Raw genomic sequence first — 20,898 nt, 5'->3', positions numbered from 1 at the left:
CATGTGCTTGTCACCTGTATCGAACCGTACTAATTCTGTGTTGGTAACGTTTTTGCCTGCTCTAGAGATCAAACATAATGCCAACCAACTCGAAATCATTTGTGATTCCTAAAGCCGGTTCTCGAAAGAGATACTTTAAACAGACTTTTTTTAATGAAATGGAGGTAAACAACAAAGGTGAATGAATATATATATAATTGATATCGTAATGAGTTGGAAAATCCAGAACAGTGAAGAAACTTCCAGCCTCCACCGGGATTTTAACCAGGGCCTCCCGCTTTATGTGCGGACACCCTTACCACTAGGCTATGGACGCTGATTGTATGTCCAGAGGTTCGAAACCGGTAAGGAAGGTCGTAAAGCCACTGTAGGTGTCTGCCACCTGTATCGAACAATACTAGTTCTGTTTTGGTGACATATTTGCCTTACTATAGAGATGAAACATGATGCTTACCAACTGGAAATCATTTGTGATTCCTTTGTTGCAGTGTAAACTGTCTCACCATCAGATTGCCTTGAAAAGCTTCAACAGGTGTAACATTTGGTTTCTCCCATTATTCTTATCAAGAGTGATTTTAACTTGAAGGTACCAAAATTCTGTTACTAGTAAACACCTAACCTAGTGCTCTGTCGTGTATGGGGGATTCCATTTACATAATGGGATGGGATGTTACATGCTCAGAAAAGAGGTTTATGAAGGCTAAGAGGAAAAGGTTCCAGTGGAATTTTGTAGTAAAGTTTCATAATTAATTTACATTTTGTTCCCCCTTGAGATATGAAATGTCTTCTCTCTGATCCTAGACTACATTGTGTATGACAGAAAAGTTTTACAAGAAGAATAAAACTGACTTAAATATTTATAGAACTACAGGCTGAGAATTTCACAATTTGGACCACTTGATAGATAATGCCATTACATAGAAAAATTATATTGTCTAAAATTAAATCCCCACTAGCATTTCACTTGAATTAACACGAAAACCAGCATAAATCAATAGAAAACTGTCTTTTATTTCTACCAGTAAATAGTCAGATGTATCCACTGACTTTGAGCCAGTAGTTGCCTGAATTTTGAAGCCTGGTTCTACAATTAAACTCTATCAATAATCTTCTCGAAGACTTTGAAGTGACCAAAACTTGATGAACAATTAGGGTGTGTCAGCTATAATTAATACACAATGACTGGTTTATAATAAAAACAGGATTGATGTCCTGAAATCGACTTGTTTCAAGGACATTCAAGAGAATGCAGATCAATTTGGAGAGTCTGAGTCTTTGATTTATGGGCTACAAAATTCTCTATTGAGAGTTAAATGTTTGAAGTTTTGGGTCGTCAAAATAACTTGTAATTGAATGATTTATACTGTTAAGAAATGCATTATTTTGAACTCTCATTAGTTTATTATCAGGTAGAATTTAGTCAGTGCTATCGTGGGATTTCACACTTGACGAATATTTTCCATTGTTTGCTTAGGATCATCAATCACTACTGACATATATTGACTTTCCATTGTTCAAGTCAATGACATTGCTTTACGAAAAATTGTACATAAATAGGTCACTGAATTAGGTTGAAATATCAATGACATGAAAGAACTTTGTTGAATTGAGTAAAACTGTGATATCATGGCATAAGACAATAGCTTTAGTTCACTGTTAAGACTGGATAAACATAGCCTATAGCCTCCTTGCTTTTGGAGATCAGAATACTGGACTAGCTATATGCCAGCTCTTAGAATTGCTGAAGTACCAGCTGTGTGGGATGAGACGTACATAGTCTTAACTTTTAATGCCTTCTTTCTACAGCACAAATTTTCTTGAGTAGGACTGCAAGAAGTATTAAAAATGTTGTATTATTAAAACCAAATACATTCTACTGTGCCAATGACACCTTAATTATATCTGTATTATTCAGTTACCTCACCAACGGTACCAGTAACCTTCACCGGTTCCCCATCAGTTTTAAGACTTCCTTTTCTGGTCACGTTCATAGCCATGTTGTTCTTGGGGTCTGTTCCAGCGGCAGGTATGGTGCCATGGGGATGAGTAGGAGAGAAGATTTGATGTACAAACCTTTAGAATTCCAGGTTACTCTTCATCAATATCAACTTTTACATTTGTGTTTCTATTTCTGATACTTTAAAATTGTTTAATAATAATTTTGTTGTCTTTATTTGACTGTATATTGTCTAAAGGTTTTTGCCTGTTGTGTTGAGTTTCGTTTTCTAGCCAATTCATTAAAACTATTAATTGTCGTCTGTATCAAACGAATCTTCATGCAGTAATCAAGAGGGGAGAACAGAAACTATGTAGGACAAAGTTTAAATAACGAAGATTGGTGAGATTACAATTGATTTAAATGCTTTGTTCATACATGTACATCAATGAGCAATGGCGGAGCTAGGGGTATTGGTCAGGAGGGGCGAGATTGGTCTGTAGGGGCGCTTTCGACACTATCTAAGCGGAGCGCCACCACAGGTTGGCGCGTAGCGTACAGAAATTTTTTGAGTAAAGATACTCCCTAGATCGCCTGATATGACCCTTTCCGGGCCTGGCTAATTTGCAGATAAACGAAGCATAAATAGGTGTCATCGCCAAATTACACTAACAAAATGAGGTAGATGAGAGCACAATAAAAAAGTCAATAATCGCGAATAAGTAAAAAGTGTTAAAGAGCTGAAAAGGGCGCCAGCAGTCCATTTGAGTCCGTCAGGGGGGGCATCCGCCCCCCCCTGACTGTATGGACGCTCCGCCACTGTCAATGAGGTTTTTAATTGCCAAACATAAAACTTCCTAAACATTAAAGACAGAATGCTTTGACACATAGATATTATGTAGCTGCAGATAACACATATATCAACCCTAGCTATTCTGTCTTGAAATTATGTACCATTCCTCAAAAACATCAAATTATTAAGTTTCTGCTTACAGATACAAATGGATAAACAGCAGTCTTGCTCCAGTCGATGAACCTTTTTTTTAAAATTAAACAGAGTAAAGAGGCCGGTGTATGCTTATATTGGCAAGTTATTCCTCTGAAGGAGCCGTTGAAAGAACAAACATTCGTGTTAATGAATTATTAATAAATAATAGTTTGTTATTTGTCCCTTTGGTCTTTTTTTGTTATCTTATTTTTGTTGCACAATTCAGTGAATTTACTCCAGTGCTAATGCATTGGTTTTCTTTACGCCCACCCCCTTTAACTCCCCCTCCCCCCATTTTGTGGGTGTGTTTTCTGTATGTATCTCCCTCCTGTATATTCCAAAACAAATAGTTGAAATATTAAATTATTTTTATTTTTCTCCATTTCTCTTTATATTTTTCAGTCCTTGTCAGACCTTATTTATGACTTTGAGGAATCGTATGCAAGCAGTAAGTTGGTTGTTTTGTTGGTATACAGTGTAAACTGGTCATAATTATCTATGAATGTGTCAGAAACATTTTTGCTTAATGACAGTGCAGGGTAAATGATTGTAATCGGTATAAGATTGCATGTGGACTCACCTCGTCACCTCTGGTAATCTAAGGAAACTTTTTCATAGCAGACTGCTGTTTCCCCCTCCCTTCCCCCACCCCTTCTGTGCACCTCCCTGTCCCTCTTGTCATAAATTCCCCCTTGTATGTATCAAGGTAAATCTATAAATGATTCTCCCTTGTGTATCTCCCTTCAGTCTACTTTGAAGCAACATAGCGACCTAATATACACAGAGAGAATGCTGCATGTCTTCAAAATATCTGATATGAACAAATTATTTTTACATGTAATTACCCTCCTGGATATACACACCACCCTCCCCTTGGTATATTTTGCTATAGAATGGCTTTAGACATAATTTATTTGTCAGCCTTGATAGGCCATAAACCAACAAATTAGCAAAAAGTAAACACAGGTATTATATATGGCTCAAGATTTATTTTAGATTTCAAGATATTTACTACTAAAAAACCATGTTAAACATTTGTAATGCTTTGTTGAAGACATAAATTTGATATTCAGCTCCACAATCCAAGTCCAACTGTTTAGGGTAATCCATTGTTTGATCAATTCTGATATCACTGCCAGAAAAGAGGATATCTATAAGCACAAATTTCATGACCACCATTTCTCCATAACAAATTTGTATTGTATTGTAAATAGCTAAAACTGGCTATAATCAAGTTCTCAATGTTATGTTCCTATCACACACATTTATAGTTACTGTATAGGCTTTTAAGAGCAGACTACTAGTATTTGCTGATAATAGACTTATGTATGTATGTATGCATGCATGTTCTTAAAGGCATTGAAGACTCGCCCCAAACCACATGCTGCGCTCTGAAAAAGTTAACTTTCTGTTGCTTGCAAGTGAAGTTTTCTTCTTGTCGCTTCAAAATGCAGACAGTAATGAAACCTGGTACCTTGTTATCTTTTATCTAGACCTGAGATGTCCATCGCTGCTATGTACACTGTGTTTTGGGCATTGACTGTAGCTGCATGTACTGACTGTACACTAGTGTCTAATTACTGACGGTAGCAAGCTCTGTGTGTATTTTCTGGGATCGATGGTGGTGTCTAACACTTCTGTTACACCTCATTAGAAACTAGGTCAGATTACCGGCATGAGACGTTTCTTTGTGCGCGACTCTTCACACCCTTTAATGTCTAATGGCAGAAAAATGTCAGTTCCATTTTGTCTACTGGCAAACTGCTAAATCCTCTGGGATTTAGCCAGTAAAAAGCCTGAATTTCTAGGCCTGAAGATAATTTCTTCTATTTCCAAACCCACCTAACCATCCTTTTTGTCAGGTTTTAATAATTCTAGCAATGAAACCCTTTGTGCAGTATTAAACCAGAGATTGATATCACTCAAAATATATACAGTCATAATATATTAATTACTTGTCGCGTGTGAAAGATATTTTTATACTACCTTACTGGTAAACTGAAACAGCACCGAACAATTTGACATGAGAGTTGAAAGAACAAATTAATCTGGGTTATCAAGGATTAGTGCTTTGTTTAATAACTCTATCAAACCCACACAAATATTAATATTTCTACAATATTAATCATTTGTTGTTAGAATCACCTAGGCTTACGATTACATTTTCTCTTTCTCAGACTTTCACACCCTAAGGAAAGTGAAGATTGGATGGCCAGTGTCACATGACCCTCATAGTATGGAAACCATTAATTGGAAGGTATTTATTAAAATCTTTTCCCCCTATTACCCTTGCCACCTTCCACCCCTAGCTAACCTTCCATAAAAGGACATGAGAAAAATTACAAATATTATTGTAGTTTTTTTAATATATTTATATTAATATGATATATGATTTGATTATTCAAAAATTGTATTATTTTACAGTGGAAATTTGTATCTAGCTCCTGACAACTGATTTGTGTAGACTATAGTTTAGTGTTACCCTAAGGGTACTAAATAATTGTACAAACTACATACAGAAGTTAGACAAAGGGAAACAAAGGACTAAAACATTTGAAATGAAAGGAACCAAACAAAAGAAAACAATAACAAAAGGAAACAGACAATAACTGAAACAAATTGGTTATTCCCGAACCCAAAGCAAACTTGATGACTTTCAAAAGGTCGAGATCATAACAGCTGGATCCTGAATTTGTTTTGTAAAACCTTGTTGGTTCAAATGCTTTTGGCATTGTCTACATACTTTCTTTATTCATGGTAGAACCTGCTGAAAAAGAAATTAAACAACTGAAAAAGAGATAAAAATCAAAGAAGCTGATTGCATGCCATATATTGTGATGTAAGTCAAGTTTTGACAACGTTTAGGTCGTTGGCACAGGTCAAAGGCCTGGTTGTTGTCTGGGCATTAGTTCAGGACTTAAAATGCAGAAACTGAAGCTAAACTTTTTTAAGTTTCCTATGAGTACAACAATTCATTTTAGAGAGTACACAAAAACAGCAAACTGTTGTGTCTCAATGTAATCCTAAGTCTGCAGTGGCTCAAGTTTGTAGTAACCTAGCAACGAATCTAAAACTTTATATATGATATGTTGTCCAGTATTAACTTAATTAACATAATGTCAATGTATTGACAATGAAACAAAATATGGACTCGTTTAGCATTCTAATGTTGTCTATGCAAATTGTTAGCTATTTTTCCGTTTTATGTTTAGAAAAACAAAAAAGTTGCAAGGTCTAAAGGATATTCTTGTAGGTGAGTTAGTTTAGTTTAGTAGAAAAAAGGATCAGGAGGGACACTCAAGTCCCCATCAAGGACCCTGTAGAGAGAGGAAAAAAAACTGAAGACACAAACACTCAGACCCGGTTACAATGCTTAAAGTGCTCGTCCAAACATTCTTAAACCCATTGAGTTGACTTGAAAGGATATCCTTGAAGGTGACTTGACTTGAAAGGATATCCTTGATTTGATTTGAATTTATTCGGCAAGATATCAATCTTCATCTGCATACAAAAAAAAAAAAATTGCACATAAAGATAAACATTTAAAATACAAGAAGGGAATATACTTAAATGCATCAAAAAGAAGATAACATGCCAAGGATAACCCTTTAAGCTAAAAGCTTAATTCCAAAGGGGTCCTTAAAACCATTAAAATACAAAAGATAAGAAATAAACTATTAAAAAACTAAAACATGCATACAAACACTGTAAAAAAGAAAGATATTTACAAGCTAGACATTCATATGATTTAAAAGGTAGGCTTTGGCATCTTTTTTAAAATTGTATTTCAGCAGGATGGATTTTATGTTTTCAGGTAGCCTGTTCCAGTTTTTAATTGCATTGTAATAAAAAGACCCAGCACAGTGTGTTTTAATTTTGGGAAGTTGAAAATTAAAACTACTACCTCTTGTGTTATGGCTATGAACACTATTTACTCTAATAAATGGTGACTATGGTCACCATAAATGGTGACTATGGTGACTATGGTCACCAATGGTGTAGGTGACTTGACTTGAAAGGATATCCTTATAGGTGAGTAGCCTTGAAAGGATATCCTTGTAGGTGACTTGACTTGAAAGGATATCCTTGTAGGTGAGCTGAATTGAAAAGAATATCCTTAAACTGTAGGTGACTTGACTTGAAAGGATATCCATATAGGTGACTTGATCCACTTGAACATGTCCATCGCCATATTTAGTCATAATCATAAGAGAGAGAGATACCACCTGCAGTAGTAAACTCCTTCAACATATCATTTATTGCACAGGTCTGAACCTACTTATGACAAACAAATTCCTTAAACAGTACAACTTTATTTTAAGATGAAATAAACCTTGTCATTTAACAGGCTACCACTCTCAAGATGGTGAAGCTATCTAGACCAGATGTAGAAAAAAGTCTGGATAAGTTTGTTCGGGAGATGAAAACCAGGGTAAGTCTCTTCATCAACTCACCATCTTCCATTTAGTCTGTTATATTATTAAGCAGACAGTTCAGTCTGGTCTGGTTCGGCCCAGTCCTGGTTCAATCTGGCCTGGTCCGGTTCAATCTGGTTCGGTCTGATGGTTAGCTTACAGAATCTTTACATCATAGCTGATTTGAGAAGTTGTCATTGTGATGGTTCTGGATATAAACACCCGACTGATAGCAAGTGTTCTCCTTAAAACTAAGCATCCAGAGAAGTAAGAAAGAGATGGATACATGTAACTTTTGCACCGATTCTTACTACCAGAACTTCCACCTGCCTAACCTAGGGGTGAGAGTTCAAGGAGAGTGTCTCCACCACTGAGTTTCCGAAACACCAGTGTTTTGATTGTTCATGACATCCTGTTTGACTTTATGTTTGTCTTCTGTGGTAAATCAGTATTCCAAGGTAAACAAATTAGACAAAAAATGAGCCTTCATTGTCTGCGGTGAAAAAGTATTATGGTTGTGACGCAAGTGAAAGCAATACCCACTTGGCAGAGTATTTTACCGGTTCTGCTTTTGTGTTGAAATCCACACACCATTAAATTGGTCTTTAGACATATCGACTCCAGTGAGCTCTTTCTTGATATAGTTAACAACAATTAAAGGGGTATTCCAGTGGCAAACAATACAAATTACACTTTAAAAAAGCAGAGGATTGTTGTAAAACTTAATGGGGGAAATTATTCCAATTATCAAGGAAATCATAAAATTTTTATGGATTGTTTGTTACGTAGGTATGTCCATTCAACCGTGGTGAAAATATAACTGTAACTGAAGAAAGGGCTAATTAAAAAAAAATTGTTGTGTGATGTTTGCTTCATATTATAGTATACATATAAGTACCTGTTCTTCACTTACACTTATCATTCCCTGTGACAGGATAAATCTACTGAAATCTGTTTGAATCAAGCTGTGCTGCATATTGTCCAACAGATCACTACACAAATTAATTCCACCACCATTACTTGGTAAATTGTGTTTATCGTCTAGGCAGTGTATGTGTGCTCAAGATTTACAACTGATCACAATTGGCAGTGTTAAGTCGCATTTGTTTCAGCTGGAAAAACAACATGTAGCGATTTACCAACTAGTCTACAATGTGTGGTACCACTCACAGGGTCATAAATTTCCATCTGACCTAAAGTTATGACAATCTGAATATCTTATGCATGCCTACCTTTTGCATGTACATCTTGTTCATGCATATCTAGTGCATGCATATCTTGTGCATGCATATCTTGTTCATGCATTCATATATTGTGCATGCATGTATTGTGCATGCACATCTTGTGCATATAATTGTGCATGCATGCATATCTTGTGCATGCATATCTTGTTCATGCATTCATATATTGTGCATACATATCTAGTGCATGCATATCTTGTGCATGCATATCTTGTTCATGCATTCATATATTGTGCATGCATGTCTTGTGCATGCACATATTGTGCATGCATATCTTGTGCATATAATTGTGCATGCATGCATATCTTGTGCATTCATATATTGTGCATGCATGTCTTGTGCATGCACATATTGTGCATGCATATCTTGTTCATGCATATCTTGTGCTTGCATATCTTGTTCATGCATTCATATGATGGGCATGCATATCTTGTTCATATCTTGTTGTTAATCTTACAATCATTATAAGGTACTTTTTTTGCTAACATTTTTGCCCATTAGCAGAGAAGAAGCAAAATACAACTTCAGACATTGACAAGGCTTTCCTGTGTTCATCCACATACAGTCACTTCAAAATTTTAAGCAAGTGCATTGGCCATAGGAGTTAATTCATACTGGAAAAACAAAAACAATATAGGCTACACAGTGAACACTCTTAAGTTTGGTAAATATTATACTTAAATGAACACTGTAGGAGAGATGTGTAGGTTTGGTGATTAAAACAGCAGTATGTACACTGTATGAGCTATTTAGGTTTGGTGAAAAGAACACCAATATGTACATTGTAGGAGAGATGTTTAGGTTTGGTGATTAGAATACTAATATGAACACTGTAGGGGAGATGTATAGGTTTGGTGAATAGAACACCAATATGTATACTTTATTAGAGATGTGTAGGTTTGGTGAATAGAACACCAATATGTAAACTGTAGGAGAGATATTTAGATTTGGCCAATAGAACACCAATATGTACACTGTAGGAGAGATGTGTTGGTTTGGTGATTAGAACCGCAACATGTAAACTGTAGGAGAGATATGTAGGTTTGGTGATTAGAAGAGCAAAATGTACACTGCAGGAGAGATGTGTAGGTTTGGTGATTAGAATACTTATACGAACACTGTAGGAGAGATGTATATGTTTGGTGAATAGAACAGCAATATGTACTCTGTAGGAGAGATGTATAGGTTTGGTGATTAGAACACCAATATATACACTGTAGGAGAGATGTGTAGGTTTTGTGAATAGAACAATAATATGTTCATTGTAGGAGAGATGTGTTTAGGTTTGGTGAATATAATACCAATATGAACACTGTAGGAGAGATGTATAGGTTTGGTGATTAGAACACCAATATATACACTAAATGAGAGATGTGTAGGTTTGGGGAATAGAATACCAGCTTTGGGGGTGAAATAATTTATCATTGTTCACTGTTTGGAGGTATTTACTTCAATTTAATCTAAATATGATATAAATAACTATATTTCTGTAATGTAATATCTCGGTTGACTGAACAACCATTAAAACTTAGGCGTGCCGCGAAGGTATTTGTTAAATTTGTCATTCAATGGGTTTGCTCGGCTGTGGTAACGTTGTGTTAGAGAGAGCCAAACATTAGGTATAAATGCCAACAGCAAGTAGTACATAGTCCAGCATATATCCTAATGTACAGTTTTAAATGGATAGGTCAATACACTGGCCGGTGCATGTTTCTGATTAAAATTTTGCATGAGTAAACACAGGCGAGGTTATAGTCTGAATTTTGCATATATCCCCTGAAAGACTGTGAATGGGTTAAATTCCGGCCAAGAGCAAATGGACATTATCAAGCTTGTGTGATTACTTTATTATAATGAGGTTTTAATTGTATTAAATCCTTCCCAGGATGCTTGATGAAGCCAATTAATTTGTCTATCATTCCCAAGGACATACCTGATGTGCTTTGCAGATGCACTCTTAGTTGTAATTTAGGACACAATAACATTCTTTCTATCATTCACTTTATAGTTTAACGTCTGGATGTAAATACATGATAGTGAAATTGAATGCTTGAAATCTTTCACTCCCTTGATCAACTTCACATGTATGACTGGTGTTATGTTATATATTTTGAGTATATTTGATGGTAATAATTTTATATTTTTATGCTATATTCCTTCAGCATTCCTGGAGTAGTTTTCAAGGATCGAGTTATCAGCATGTCAAAGATTTCAGTCCATACTCTACATCTCCCAGAAAGGAACCCTTCGTGGGATCTCACAGTCTCAGGAACTCGAGGGGATATTCCCCTGCAGTGGTGTTTACATCAAAAGACACAGAGGTAGAGAGTGACTAAGCATAACTATCAAGTTGACTTCAAAAGGAAATATTGTCTGAAGTAGCTAGTTCACAGAGCTGTTCTCAAGAATCCTTCAAAGTTGCGTAGTGACAGAATATCACCTATGTTTTATATATTTATTTGTTTTTCCACAAAAGAACAAAGTGGAGGGAAGTCTTCCATAAAGCTTAATTGCGTAACAATGTTATACCTGAGAAGAGGGAGATCTAGAACCATGTCATAGTTACAGAGCTTTCCTAAAGAATCATCGATTAAAAGCTGGTCAGTGACAGAACATTACCTACGTTAACCTGAAAAGATTCAGATGTGAAAGCCATGAGTACGGCATTTAACCTAATGTATTATTTTGAAAATTATCTTTTTTAAGTTTATGCAAAATTCTTTCCATTAAAACATGTCTATGCCTGTCCTTGTCAGCACCCTGAAAAGTTATTTAAAGTAAGCACTAATTTAGAAATTTGGAAAAGGTTCATTATTTTCTACACAAAACAAAAGTAACCCCCAAAATGCAAATACTTTAATGTATAATTAGACAGACTGACCCCCTCCACCCCTCCTCGAGTACTTTATGTTTGACCTTGAAAAATAATAGTTTCTCACGCAAGTCTCATATGCCTTAAGTATATTGTTTAATTTGTTTACTCTGTGTGGCCATAATTTGTGGTCGCATATTTATATTATTGACAAAACTTTCTCATAGTTTGTCTGCCTTTTGTGAAAGCAAAGGTCAATTTTCTTAGGTCATACCATTAACTACCATTTGAACTGTTTTTGTATTTTCTTAGTTTTCTCAGGAGTTTTGTTTTTGTTTGTTTAAGAATAGAAATCTATTGTAAAATTTTATAAAATAATACTCTACAACAATCTTTTGTACCTTTCATTAGATTAACCATATGCCATATTGTCTATATACTTTATGGTCTAAATATAAATTTAGGCTGACCAATACTTATTTTCTGGCAATATATATACTATACATGCAATGCATATAATATATGCCACACAATGTACTGTGTGGTTGGTTAAAAATTCACCTGTGACCTACAACTAAAACAAGGGTGTACAACGGAAAATGTGTGTGTGTGTGCTGATGTAATTTATGAGTTTGTGTTTGTACAGAGCAGTGTAGCCAGGAGAATAAGTGTTGAGGTGCTGGTCACCATGTTACAATTTTCAGGGTGTTGTTCTCTACTACTGGTGACAAAAATATTTCAATTCTGGTGACAAAAATATATGAAAGGGAAAGGATTCGGTACTCGTTAGTTGAAAGCTTCATCTGAATGTCTCATATTCCTAAGTATAGAGACATATTTTTAAGTTTTAACTAGTTTTACCAGATGAACCCATTCTTTGTTCCAGGAAGTGGGTCATCACATGTCATCTGTGATGTCAACATGGCATATGTAATACACAAGCTTTACATTAATGTAATGTGGATTGTCAAATTGATCCTTGAAATGTGTTACATTAACGTTTGCTTTAGTTGTCAAAGTTGACTGCAATTAGACTGGTATCAGTGTCAAAACTTGCTTCTTCAATGATTTTTAAAATAATAAAGAAACACTACTGATATTTCTCAGCAAAATTTGCCAAGCAGACATCACCAAATAAAGTCTGCTGTTGCCAGCTCTGCAGTTGTTAAATTTCATAAGATTTTCACGACTTTTTGTTCCACGATACAAAATGTTTTTAGGATTGCTGTTGACCTGAAGATGCAGATCATTTGCAGCAAAAGATATATATAGTGCTCATATATTTGTAGTCCAGTTGCTGGAAATGTTTAGGCTTGAAGCTCCTCCGGTAATCAGGAAATGAAGAATCCACATTTCATGTTGCATGGTCTGTAGTATATTCATGGTTTTCATAAGCTTTAAATAAACATATGTAGTGTCATGAGCTTCTCATTGCAAAAATAAATGAACAGAAAGAAAATAGTGACACACTAAAATTGAAGTTGGATTAACTGCAATAGAAGTATATATTACTCTATTTGGTATTTCTTTTAATATATAATTTCCATATATAATATAACTATGTAATGTACATATGCATTAAGCCTAAATCTGGGTAAAACTCAATGGTCCGTGCAATGCGGCAATCATATACAGTGGGCAATTGCAAACTCAACTTATCCTCAATGCTGTAAATTACTGAACGCCAGTATCACCTTGCAGTGCATGAGGAATTATTTCATCTTAAGTGAGTCTCAAGTCACTAAACTTTATGCAAGGTTCTCAATTTCATTAGAAGTACAGATCAAAATATGAATTTCTATTAATAAAAAGTAAAGGGAAAAAAGTGAAAGAAGACCCCAATTTTTTATTTGTTCAGATGCTTCTTTGGTACTTTTAAATAAAGGATTGCTCATTTCTTAGATGCAGTCACTGATTTGTTCATTTTTAGTAATATGTATATTTGACCTGACCAGTACTTTTCTTGTTATGAAGGTCGTCATTAATATATAGCAAGACTATATATTCTACTGTTTTAAGTATCAACTGTTTCTGTTATAGGCAGGCCTGTCCAGTTGCCTCTTGCTAAATATAAGCAGTTACCATGGATACTTGTGACAAGTAATTGGTGGTAGGTAAAGGGAGGGGGAAAGAGGGGTGAGAATTTTACTCCAAAGTATCCTCTAGAGATCCGAAAGTGGACATGTTTACTCAACTATTTTCCCCAATCCCCGAGACTTATAACCACGTATCTTCTATGCAACTACAAATTTTAGGGAATATATTCTCAGGTTTTGACCAAGGGTATGTAATTTTCTTCACAAGATGACTGTATATTTCACAAGGTGACTGTTCTTGTTGTAGACAAAACTTAAAAACACTTGTGGTGATCAACGTGATGCTGCGAATACGAAAAGCACTAAGTAAAATTTAATTAACAAATTAAGATTCTTTCATGAATATTTTGGTTATCAGTTGCCCTTAAAACATTGGGCATGATATTTGAATCAGTTACCAACCTTTGCTTTTATAAAAAAAAAAAAAAAAAAAAAAAAAAAAAAAAAACGATTTTTGTGAAGAAAATCCCTTAGCCCCCTCCTCCCCACCCGCACCCACAACCCCTCTCTCTCTCTCTGACCACCACTCTCTGCATAGTTTGATATCATAATCTCTTTTTAAACTGAGTTTAGACGCATGGGTTTGGGATAAGGTTGTGTTCTCAAGAACGCCATGCGTAACGAGGACCATGGTTGGTTGGAGAATTGAGGTACCTTGGTGGAATTTTCTTTGTCGGTCGAGAAAAGGTTGTCTAAACATTTCAATGAGTTACAAGGAAGAGACTTCATATCGGATACTTTCTCGCCGTCTTTCTTGTGTTGTTTCTCGTGTTGAACTAGTTCGTAGTCGTTCGATTGCACTTGACCACAGAAACGACATATTCTTAGCTCTCGGGCGTGTACGTTCACGTGGCGACGCAACTTATTCTTATAACGGAATTTTTTGCCACAGTAACCACACATGTGCGTTTCACCTCTAAGATGGCTGCGTTCGTGATTTTTTAATCCTATCTTGTGCTTAAATTCCCGTCCACAGTACTGACAGTAATAAATATTTAGGCATCCTTCCGAAAGTGAACGTGGCTTTTCAATTTCGTCACCATTCAACATCTGAGTGCTTTTGTTGATGAGAGCGGTGGATTCCGGGGACCATGGCGGTGTGACGTAACCTGCAGGGGGCGATGGCGTAAACAGGCTGTCCGAGTAATTGGCGGACTTTGATAAATCGAGTACACTTACTAAATGATTTACAGCTTTAGGCATAGTTGGTGAGGATTCCGCTATCAGAGAAGTCAAAATATCCTCAGCCGTATTAAATTGTGATTTTGTGATCGTCGGCAGAGCTTTATCAAAGTCCACACTGCTTGCTGTATCAGGGGAGGAGACACTAGGAACGCTACACCCAGAATCTGGCACGGGAACACTTTTATCAAGATGAGGCGACGGATTCACTCCGAACGAACCTTGATTATCGAGGAGACAAAAGTCATCTTTATCTGGTGACGTCATACCATCCGATATGTCACTCTGGTTTGAAAGTGGCGGTGAATTGATGACGTCATCATCATCAAATGTCGCCACTAGTGGCGCAAAACTGCTATAGCTGTTCAGGAGCTTGTCGAGGTCATCAAAACCACCTAGCGACAATTCTGAGACACTTTCTGACAGGTGATCACTCGGAAGATTTCCAAAGATTTCATCGGGTGACCGACCGGGGTCACATAGGTCGACGTCATCCGTCAGCCACCACTTCTCCATGGTAAAAAACCCCGATTTGTGGTGAGGGGACACGGAAGGATTTGATGATCATATCTACAAGGGAAAACATGAGTAATAAAAATAAGTCGACTACTTTTCACCTCGTCCAAGATGAAGCTGTCGTTAGTACCTTCAATATAAATACTTTTTTCTTGATCGTACTTCTTTATTACAACAAATGGGCACTTTCTACTTGCCATCACAAAGGGCAAGTATTTGTATTACCCTTGTCACCAATTGAGTGTGTGTGTGTGGGGGGGGGGTAATGGTAGGCATAGGCTACGCCTCTGGTTGCCCCGCTCCCCACCCCCTTCCACCGTCCTTGTTCAAGAGCCTATATAATATAACAGCATTCTGGTATAAATCTACGGAACTGTTATAGAGTTAGAAGCTCCTTTTCGTGATTTAGCAGAATGTGGGTTGTTCGGGCTGTGAGGTGTTTTCCCCTTACCAATCTGCTTCCTGATTTGAGATGACTTATTGTCTAATATGTCACGCCAAGTTACCAGGGCGACTCGTGGACTTGATGTGTTAGATTGTTCAAGACAAGTTTGTTGGTCGATTTTGATGAGACAAGATTATAGATTAAATAGCATAGCATAATCCTGACTGTATTTACTCTTCATGTCTTTCTATCGAAAAGTAATCTTCCCATATTTGAAGGCAAAACAAAGAGAACAAGGTCAAGGAAGTAAGTAAATGCTAGATGATTGTCATTTGTAACGGACCTATACATTTATTTTACGTTGGGGTTTTCCCTTAAAAATTGTAATTAACTTGTTTTATATCGTAAATTCCAGTTACACCTCTAACCTCAACTGGTTATGGTCGAATAACCCATTTAGCTAATTAAACATTGGCATTGATACAACTTTTCTGAAATAGTTATTTGACTTCAACAGCCAATCACCGATTACGTGTGAATTAGTTCTTGGTATAGTTCTTGGAATCTTTCTTTCTTTCGTTGTGACTATTCCCGCAATTGTAATATACTTTACACCTTTCATCCGAGGGGTTTTGGGTTCTTATGAGCAGAAAAATGCTGTGCTTATCCGTAATTGTGCCTTAGATGTGATCTAAAGGTCTACATGTGTCTACGTATCTGACAAAACACACATTTAATTGCAGGGGATAATTCCAATCATGGACCGTCACCCACTTCCAGAAGTTTCGTGTGATTTTCACATGTTCAGCCCCTCGCCAGCCCCCTACCCCTTCCCCCGTAGGCAATGGTTGTTATTTTGAACCAATGGTCGAAATTTGACACAAAAGTTGTCATTTTGGAGCGCATCGAATTTTCGAGATAATTATTGACATTTCCAACGTTACATCCAAAACTAAAACTCTTCCGGGGAATACCCTCTACTTCCCTCTTTCCATTCTAATAGCTTCCTATGCCACTGCTCTATCAGTTTATCTCGAACGACGGGGAAGCGGGGGGGGGGGGGTCGGGAGTTTAGAAGGGATTGATGTGACCTGGGATCTTTGAAGGTGACTCATATGTGTGTGTTGATGGGGAGGGGAAGGGGAAGGGGGGGTAAAATTAGTATTCGGTTGCATGTTGGTGATCAAATGGATATAGAATTTGGAAACAATTTGACAAGTATATGGGGTGAAGGAGCCGCACGTTAAGGGTGTGTGTGTTTGGGGGGGGGGGGGGGGATTTGGTCCCCGGCTAGTGTATTATAAAAAGGAGGAAATAAATGACCCTTTGTACAGTAATTGTTAGACGTTATAAAAACTGAATGTATATGTATTTAATTGAAGGGAAGACGAACCTTTTAACCGGATCCGTACATATTAGTTAATTAACTGGTATAGCAAAACACGAATGACATATGCATGAACTTATGACGCAGTAGGAAATGGAGCACATGATAATAACCCGACATTACTATTGGTTGGTCTTTGTCCAGTTAGTCAGTGCTTTGACATTTAAATGTCGCCCTCTTTGAACAACTTACAAAAGAAATGGAAATTAAAGAAAGGGGGTGGGGGTGGTTTGGCCACCCTCTATCCACTACATTGAGAGTCCTCTTATTGAAACAAAAGTGTCGAATTGGAGTCTATAAAATATGAGTTCGAGTTATTAGTGTTCGTGTCCTTAACGTCCAAGTCATTGCTTCTCAAGTAAGTTACCAGTTACCAAGTGTTTGTATAATCAGTTGTAGCCAATTAAACATGCAGTGATCAAATCCCGGCTGCGTCACGTACATAAGACTCTTAAAGTGGGACCTAGTTGATTTCTCGCCTGACGTTCAGCATAGCTACTGTAATGGTGTATTTTGTTGTATTTGGCATGTACAGGATTGGATATGCTCACTACCCTGCCGGAGAAAGTTAACTACTACATTATATATATCATACCGAATTATTCTGGAAGATGCCGAGAAAATGAAAAAGCGAACATTGGCGTACTATCGCTGTGACGTAACCAGCGAGGACAGGGCAGGAGGCACGGACCTACTCAGTCCGACAAGCTACTTCTCAACCCGCTTGTTGCCCCTCACCCTCACAAAAGGAAATAGAGGAGAGGGGGGCGGGGTGGGAGAGATCATGAGAATATAGGAACATTAGTAACCCACTTTTGACATTATAACAGCTGACTTTAACCCTGTATTTGTGAGATTGTTGTCAGATATATTGCGTCGACGGCCTAAAGCCAAATTACAATGTTTGAAGGCAAATTCTAAGTATTTCTAACTGAAAATTGAAAACTTCCAAGATTAATGACTATAATTTCGGTCTGTTCAGATGAAAGCAAAATTTCCAACAATACGGAGACTGTGATTTAAGATTAATTAACTATATTTGATTCAGGGAAACCAATTTATACAACAAAATAAAGTTTTCTGTACTCCTGTTTGTCTAGATCGGAGTACTCGAGACCTGTTTGTCCGAGTACTTCACGTCCGAGTGTGCGGGGAAATGGGGGGTGGGTATGTTGCGTGGGAAGCAAAATTTATGATCCAATAACACCCCTCATACCCGTTTGTCTCAACTTAAAGCGATGTATCATTTACATCTCCTCTCTCGCATGTCCGAATGGATTATATATATATATATAGCAAGGATTACGACAATTTTTCCCAAATTAGGCCGACGTAATATGTTTGTATCGTTTCATGGACAAAATTAGTACCACTGAAAGAGTACTGTCACCGAATTCAATCTATCGAAATAGCTCCCTCAGAGGATGTATACCTTTGGTCCATTCAACGGTCAACTCAACGGAACAACACAGAGAAAATTGTTCGTTCATAATTTGTTCGTGTATTCACAGTTCCATTGCTGTTAACTGCTTGCATCTGGCGAACCAGCGGCGAATGAAGCTATCGATAAGAGCAAGACCTTTTGATTAAATTATATATTTTATATCTCAGCATTTCCACTATTTTATGTTCACATGTCGACCTTTCTTGAAATCTTGAAAGTTTTCGAGAGCATCGACGGACTATGTCGAAACGGATTCAAGATTAATTCTTATCTCAAAATTTGAGCTTTTTATTTGGAAATTATCGCATAACCTGTCTAAATTTTTGACGCTTCGACATTTTATGTCAAAACTCCGACTTTTTATCTCAAAATTCAAACTATTGTTTTCAAAAGTTTTAGTTTTTTTTCAAGATGCTGACTTTTATTGACTTATTTCTTGACTTAGGTGATATTTAATAGTAGACTTTTTGACGCAAATATTGAAGATTTTTATTACCAAATTATAGTAGTTTATGTCAATGTTTTGAATATTTTCTCGACTTTTCCATTGTCTGTAGTCGAATATTGACTGTTTATCACATACTTTACATTAGTTTCTCAAAACAATGCGCTAAAAGAAATATGCTAACAATATAATCGCAACCACGAACCCTTCTCGCCGTGTGCATTTGCTAAGTTGGATATTTTTCTGTGATTAATAGCTGAACGTTTGTTTCAAATTAATGGTATATAGTCACTAAAGGAATTTCATTCGTAGGCCACCTATTCTTGACATTAATTTCAAAGTTTGCAATTTTGTAATTTATTTGTTTTGCCTAAATTTAGCTGTGAATTGGAATCAATATATAACTTATGTTATTGCTATTCTAAACAGTGCATATCACTTGGGCGTAAATGTTCGTACAAGTGTATATGAAACTCTTATTCACTTATAGATTCCGTAGCTGGTAGTTTTAGTCAAAACTGGAAACAGCATTCTTATTGCGTAATATAACCTGCACTATTTAAGAAATATTCATTGCACTACTGATATATTTATTAAGTGCCCGTATAGCTAAGGACCTTCAACAAGTCATTTATTGTTATTTATGATTATTATTGAAATTAATGATTTACCCAAAAATTTAATCACAAACATCTTTTACTTAAATGAATACCTCGCCGCCATATTGTTCTCGTTCTAGCGTACAGCGTGGTTATTTATATAAGTCTACTAGTGACGTAGGTTGCAGTCAGAGTCCGGTAGACTGGAGTCCGAGTTCGATTCCTATACAGCTCGAGTCAAGAGTATACCCGGTCAGTCGGTTTTCTACATATACTGTAAAATTATGGGTATTCTTTTACAGTCAATGAAATACGAACGGATGAAACGTAGCAAACAGATCGCTGTATGACACCCTTCCACCCCTCCGCCTCTCCCCATCCGCCCCTCCCAGGCCCACAAGTGTATCGTTTTTTGTACTGAACCCAACCTATTGTTTTCTATTATTCTTTGTCCTTTGAAAACGTTGAATTACCCTGTACTTTAACTTAACTTCACCAAAGGTTGTGCCGCTTGACAATACTTATATAAATATAATATTTGTTACGTTAAGAATTGCAGGCAATCATTTGATCTCATTTATTAATGGTGATCAAGATAAAATAAAGAATTGATAACGGCAGTAGATGTTAAGATGTAATAGATAAGAAATTTATAATATAAATATATATATATAAAAATATATGTATATATATAAATATATATATATAAATATATATATATATATATGTATATATATATATATATATATATATATATATATATATATATATTATCAAAACACACCAAGGTTGGGAAAAAAATAGCAAAATATAACAGATCACTAAAGAGGTGAAAAACAGTAATATCACAATATAACATATCAACAGAGAGTGACTATTAAGTAGGTCTTCCAGAATATAGCAGATATAATATATGCTTTGAAGAAATAATAACAGTTCTGAATATAAAACAGCTTGTTATATATATGTATATAAATGGGCCTACATAAATATATCGAAACATGGATTTTACAGTAACTTTTTCAACTTTCAAATTGGTCATACAAGATTTTGCTAATTATTCTGCTTGAGGATATTATATATAACAATACGTTATTATTTCACTCCCTTCCCTGGTTAGGTCGGGGTGAGGGGGGGGGGCAGGCCTGTTGCAGATAGGGAGAAATTGGTTGCTGATTCCACAAAGTATACAATAACTATAAATCTTTTAAACATTAAACCTGTATACTTAGAGTACTGACCTCTCTATTAATCAGTATTAATGTTACTGAACGAAGGATTAATTTCAACTTACGAATATATAAATAATGCCTTCCAGTTTTCCAAAAATGTGGAACGTCTGACTTTAATTCGATCCAACCACTCAATGAGCAGATCTCTCGTGTATTGCTTCTTTCATTTTGACCAAGGGAGTTCAACTTCGGTGAATCAACAACAAAAGGTAAGAAAGAC

General features: G+C 36.3%; 2 protein-coding genes across 4 annotated transcripts in view; one reads left to right on the top strand and one right to left on the bottom strand.

Annotated features, from left to right (window-relative positions):
• The window catches only part of LOC139972006 (tubulinyl-Tyr carboxypeptidase 1-like), a 22,953-nt gene extending 9,660 nt beyond the window's left edge, over nt 1–13,293 (top strand). For all 3 annotated transcript variants that reach the window (XM_071978869.1, XM_071978868.1, XM_071978870.1), the window contains exons 6-10: nt 1,916–2,087; nt 3,327–3,372; nt 5,102–5,181; nt 7,273–7,356; nt 10,743–13,293. In XM_071978869.1, coding sequence (XP_071834970.1) covers nt 1,916–2,087; nt 3,327–3,372; nt 5,102–5,181; nt 7,273–7,356; nt 10,743–10,916 — 556 coding nt within the window. In that variant the 3' untranslated portion in view covers nt 10,917–13,293. The remainder of the gene's footprint in view (nt 1–1,915; nt 2,088–3,326; nt 3,373–5,101; nt 5,182–7,272; nt 7,357–10,742) is intronic.
• LOC139972005 (uncharacterized) lies at nt 12,871–20,898 on the bottom strand. Its single transcript, XM_071978867.1, has 2 exons — nt 20,741–20,898; nt 12,871–15,240 (listed from the first exon to the last, which is right to left on the bottom strand). The coding sequence occupies exon 2, from the start codon at nt 15,184–15,186 to the stop codon at nt 14,047–14,049; it is 1,140 nt and encodes a 379-aa protein (XP_071834968.1). The 5' UTR covers nt 15,187–15,240; nt 20,741–20,898; the 3' UTR covers nt 12,871–14,046.

This window comes from Apostichopus japonicus, chromosome 8 (assembly GCF_037975245.1).
Source record: "Apostichopus japonicus isolate 1M-3 chromosome 8, ASM3797524v1, whole genome shotgun sequence".
Taxonomy (NCBI): domain Eukaryota; kingdom Metazoa; phylum Echinodermata; class Holothuroidea; order Aspidochirotida; family Stichopodidae; genus Apostichopus; species Apostichopus japonicus.
This window is presented reverse-complemented; position numbering and strand designations above follow the sequence as displayed.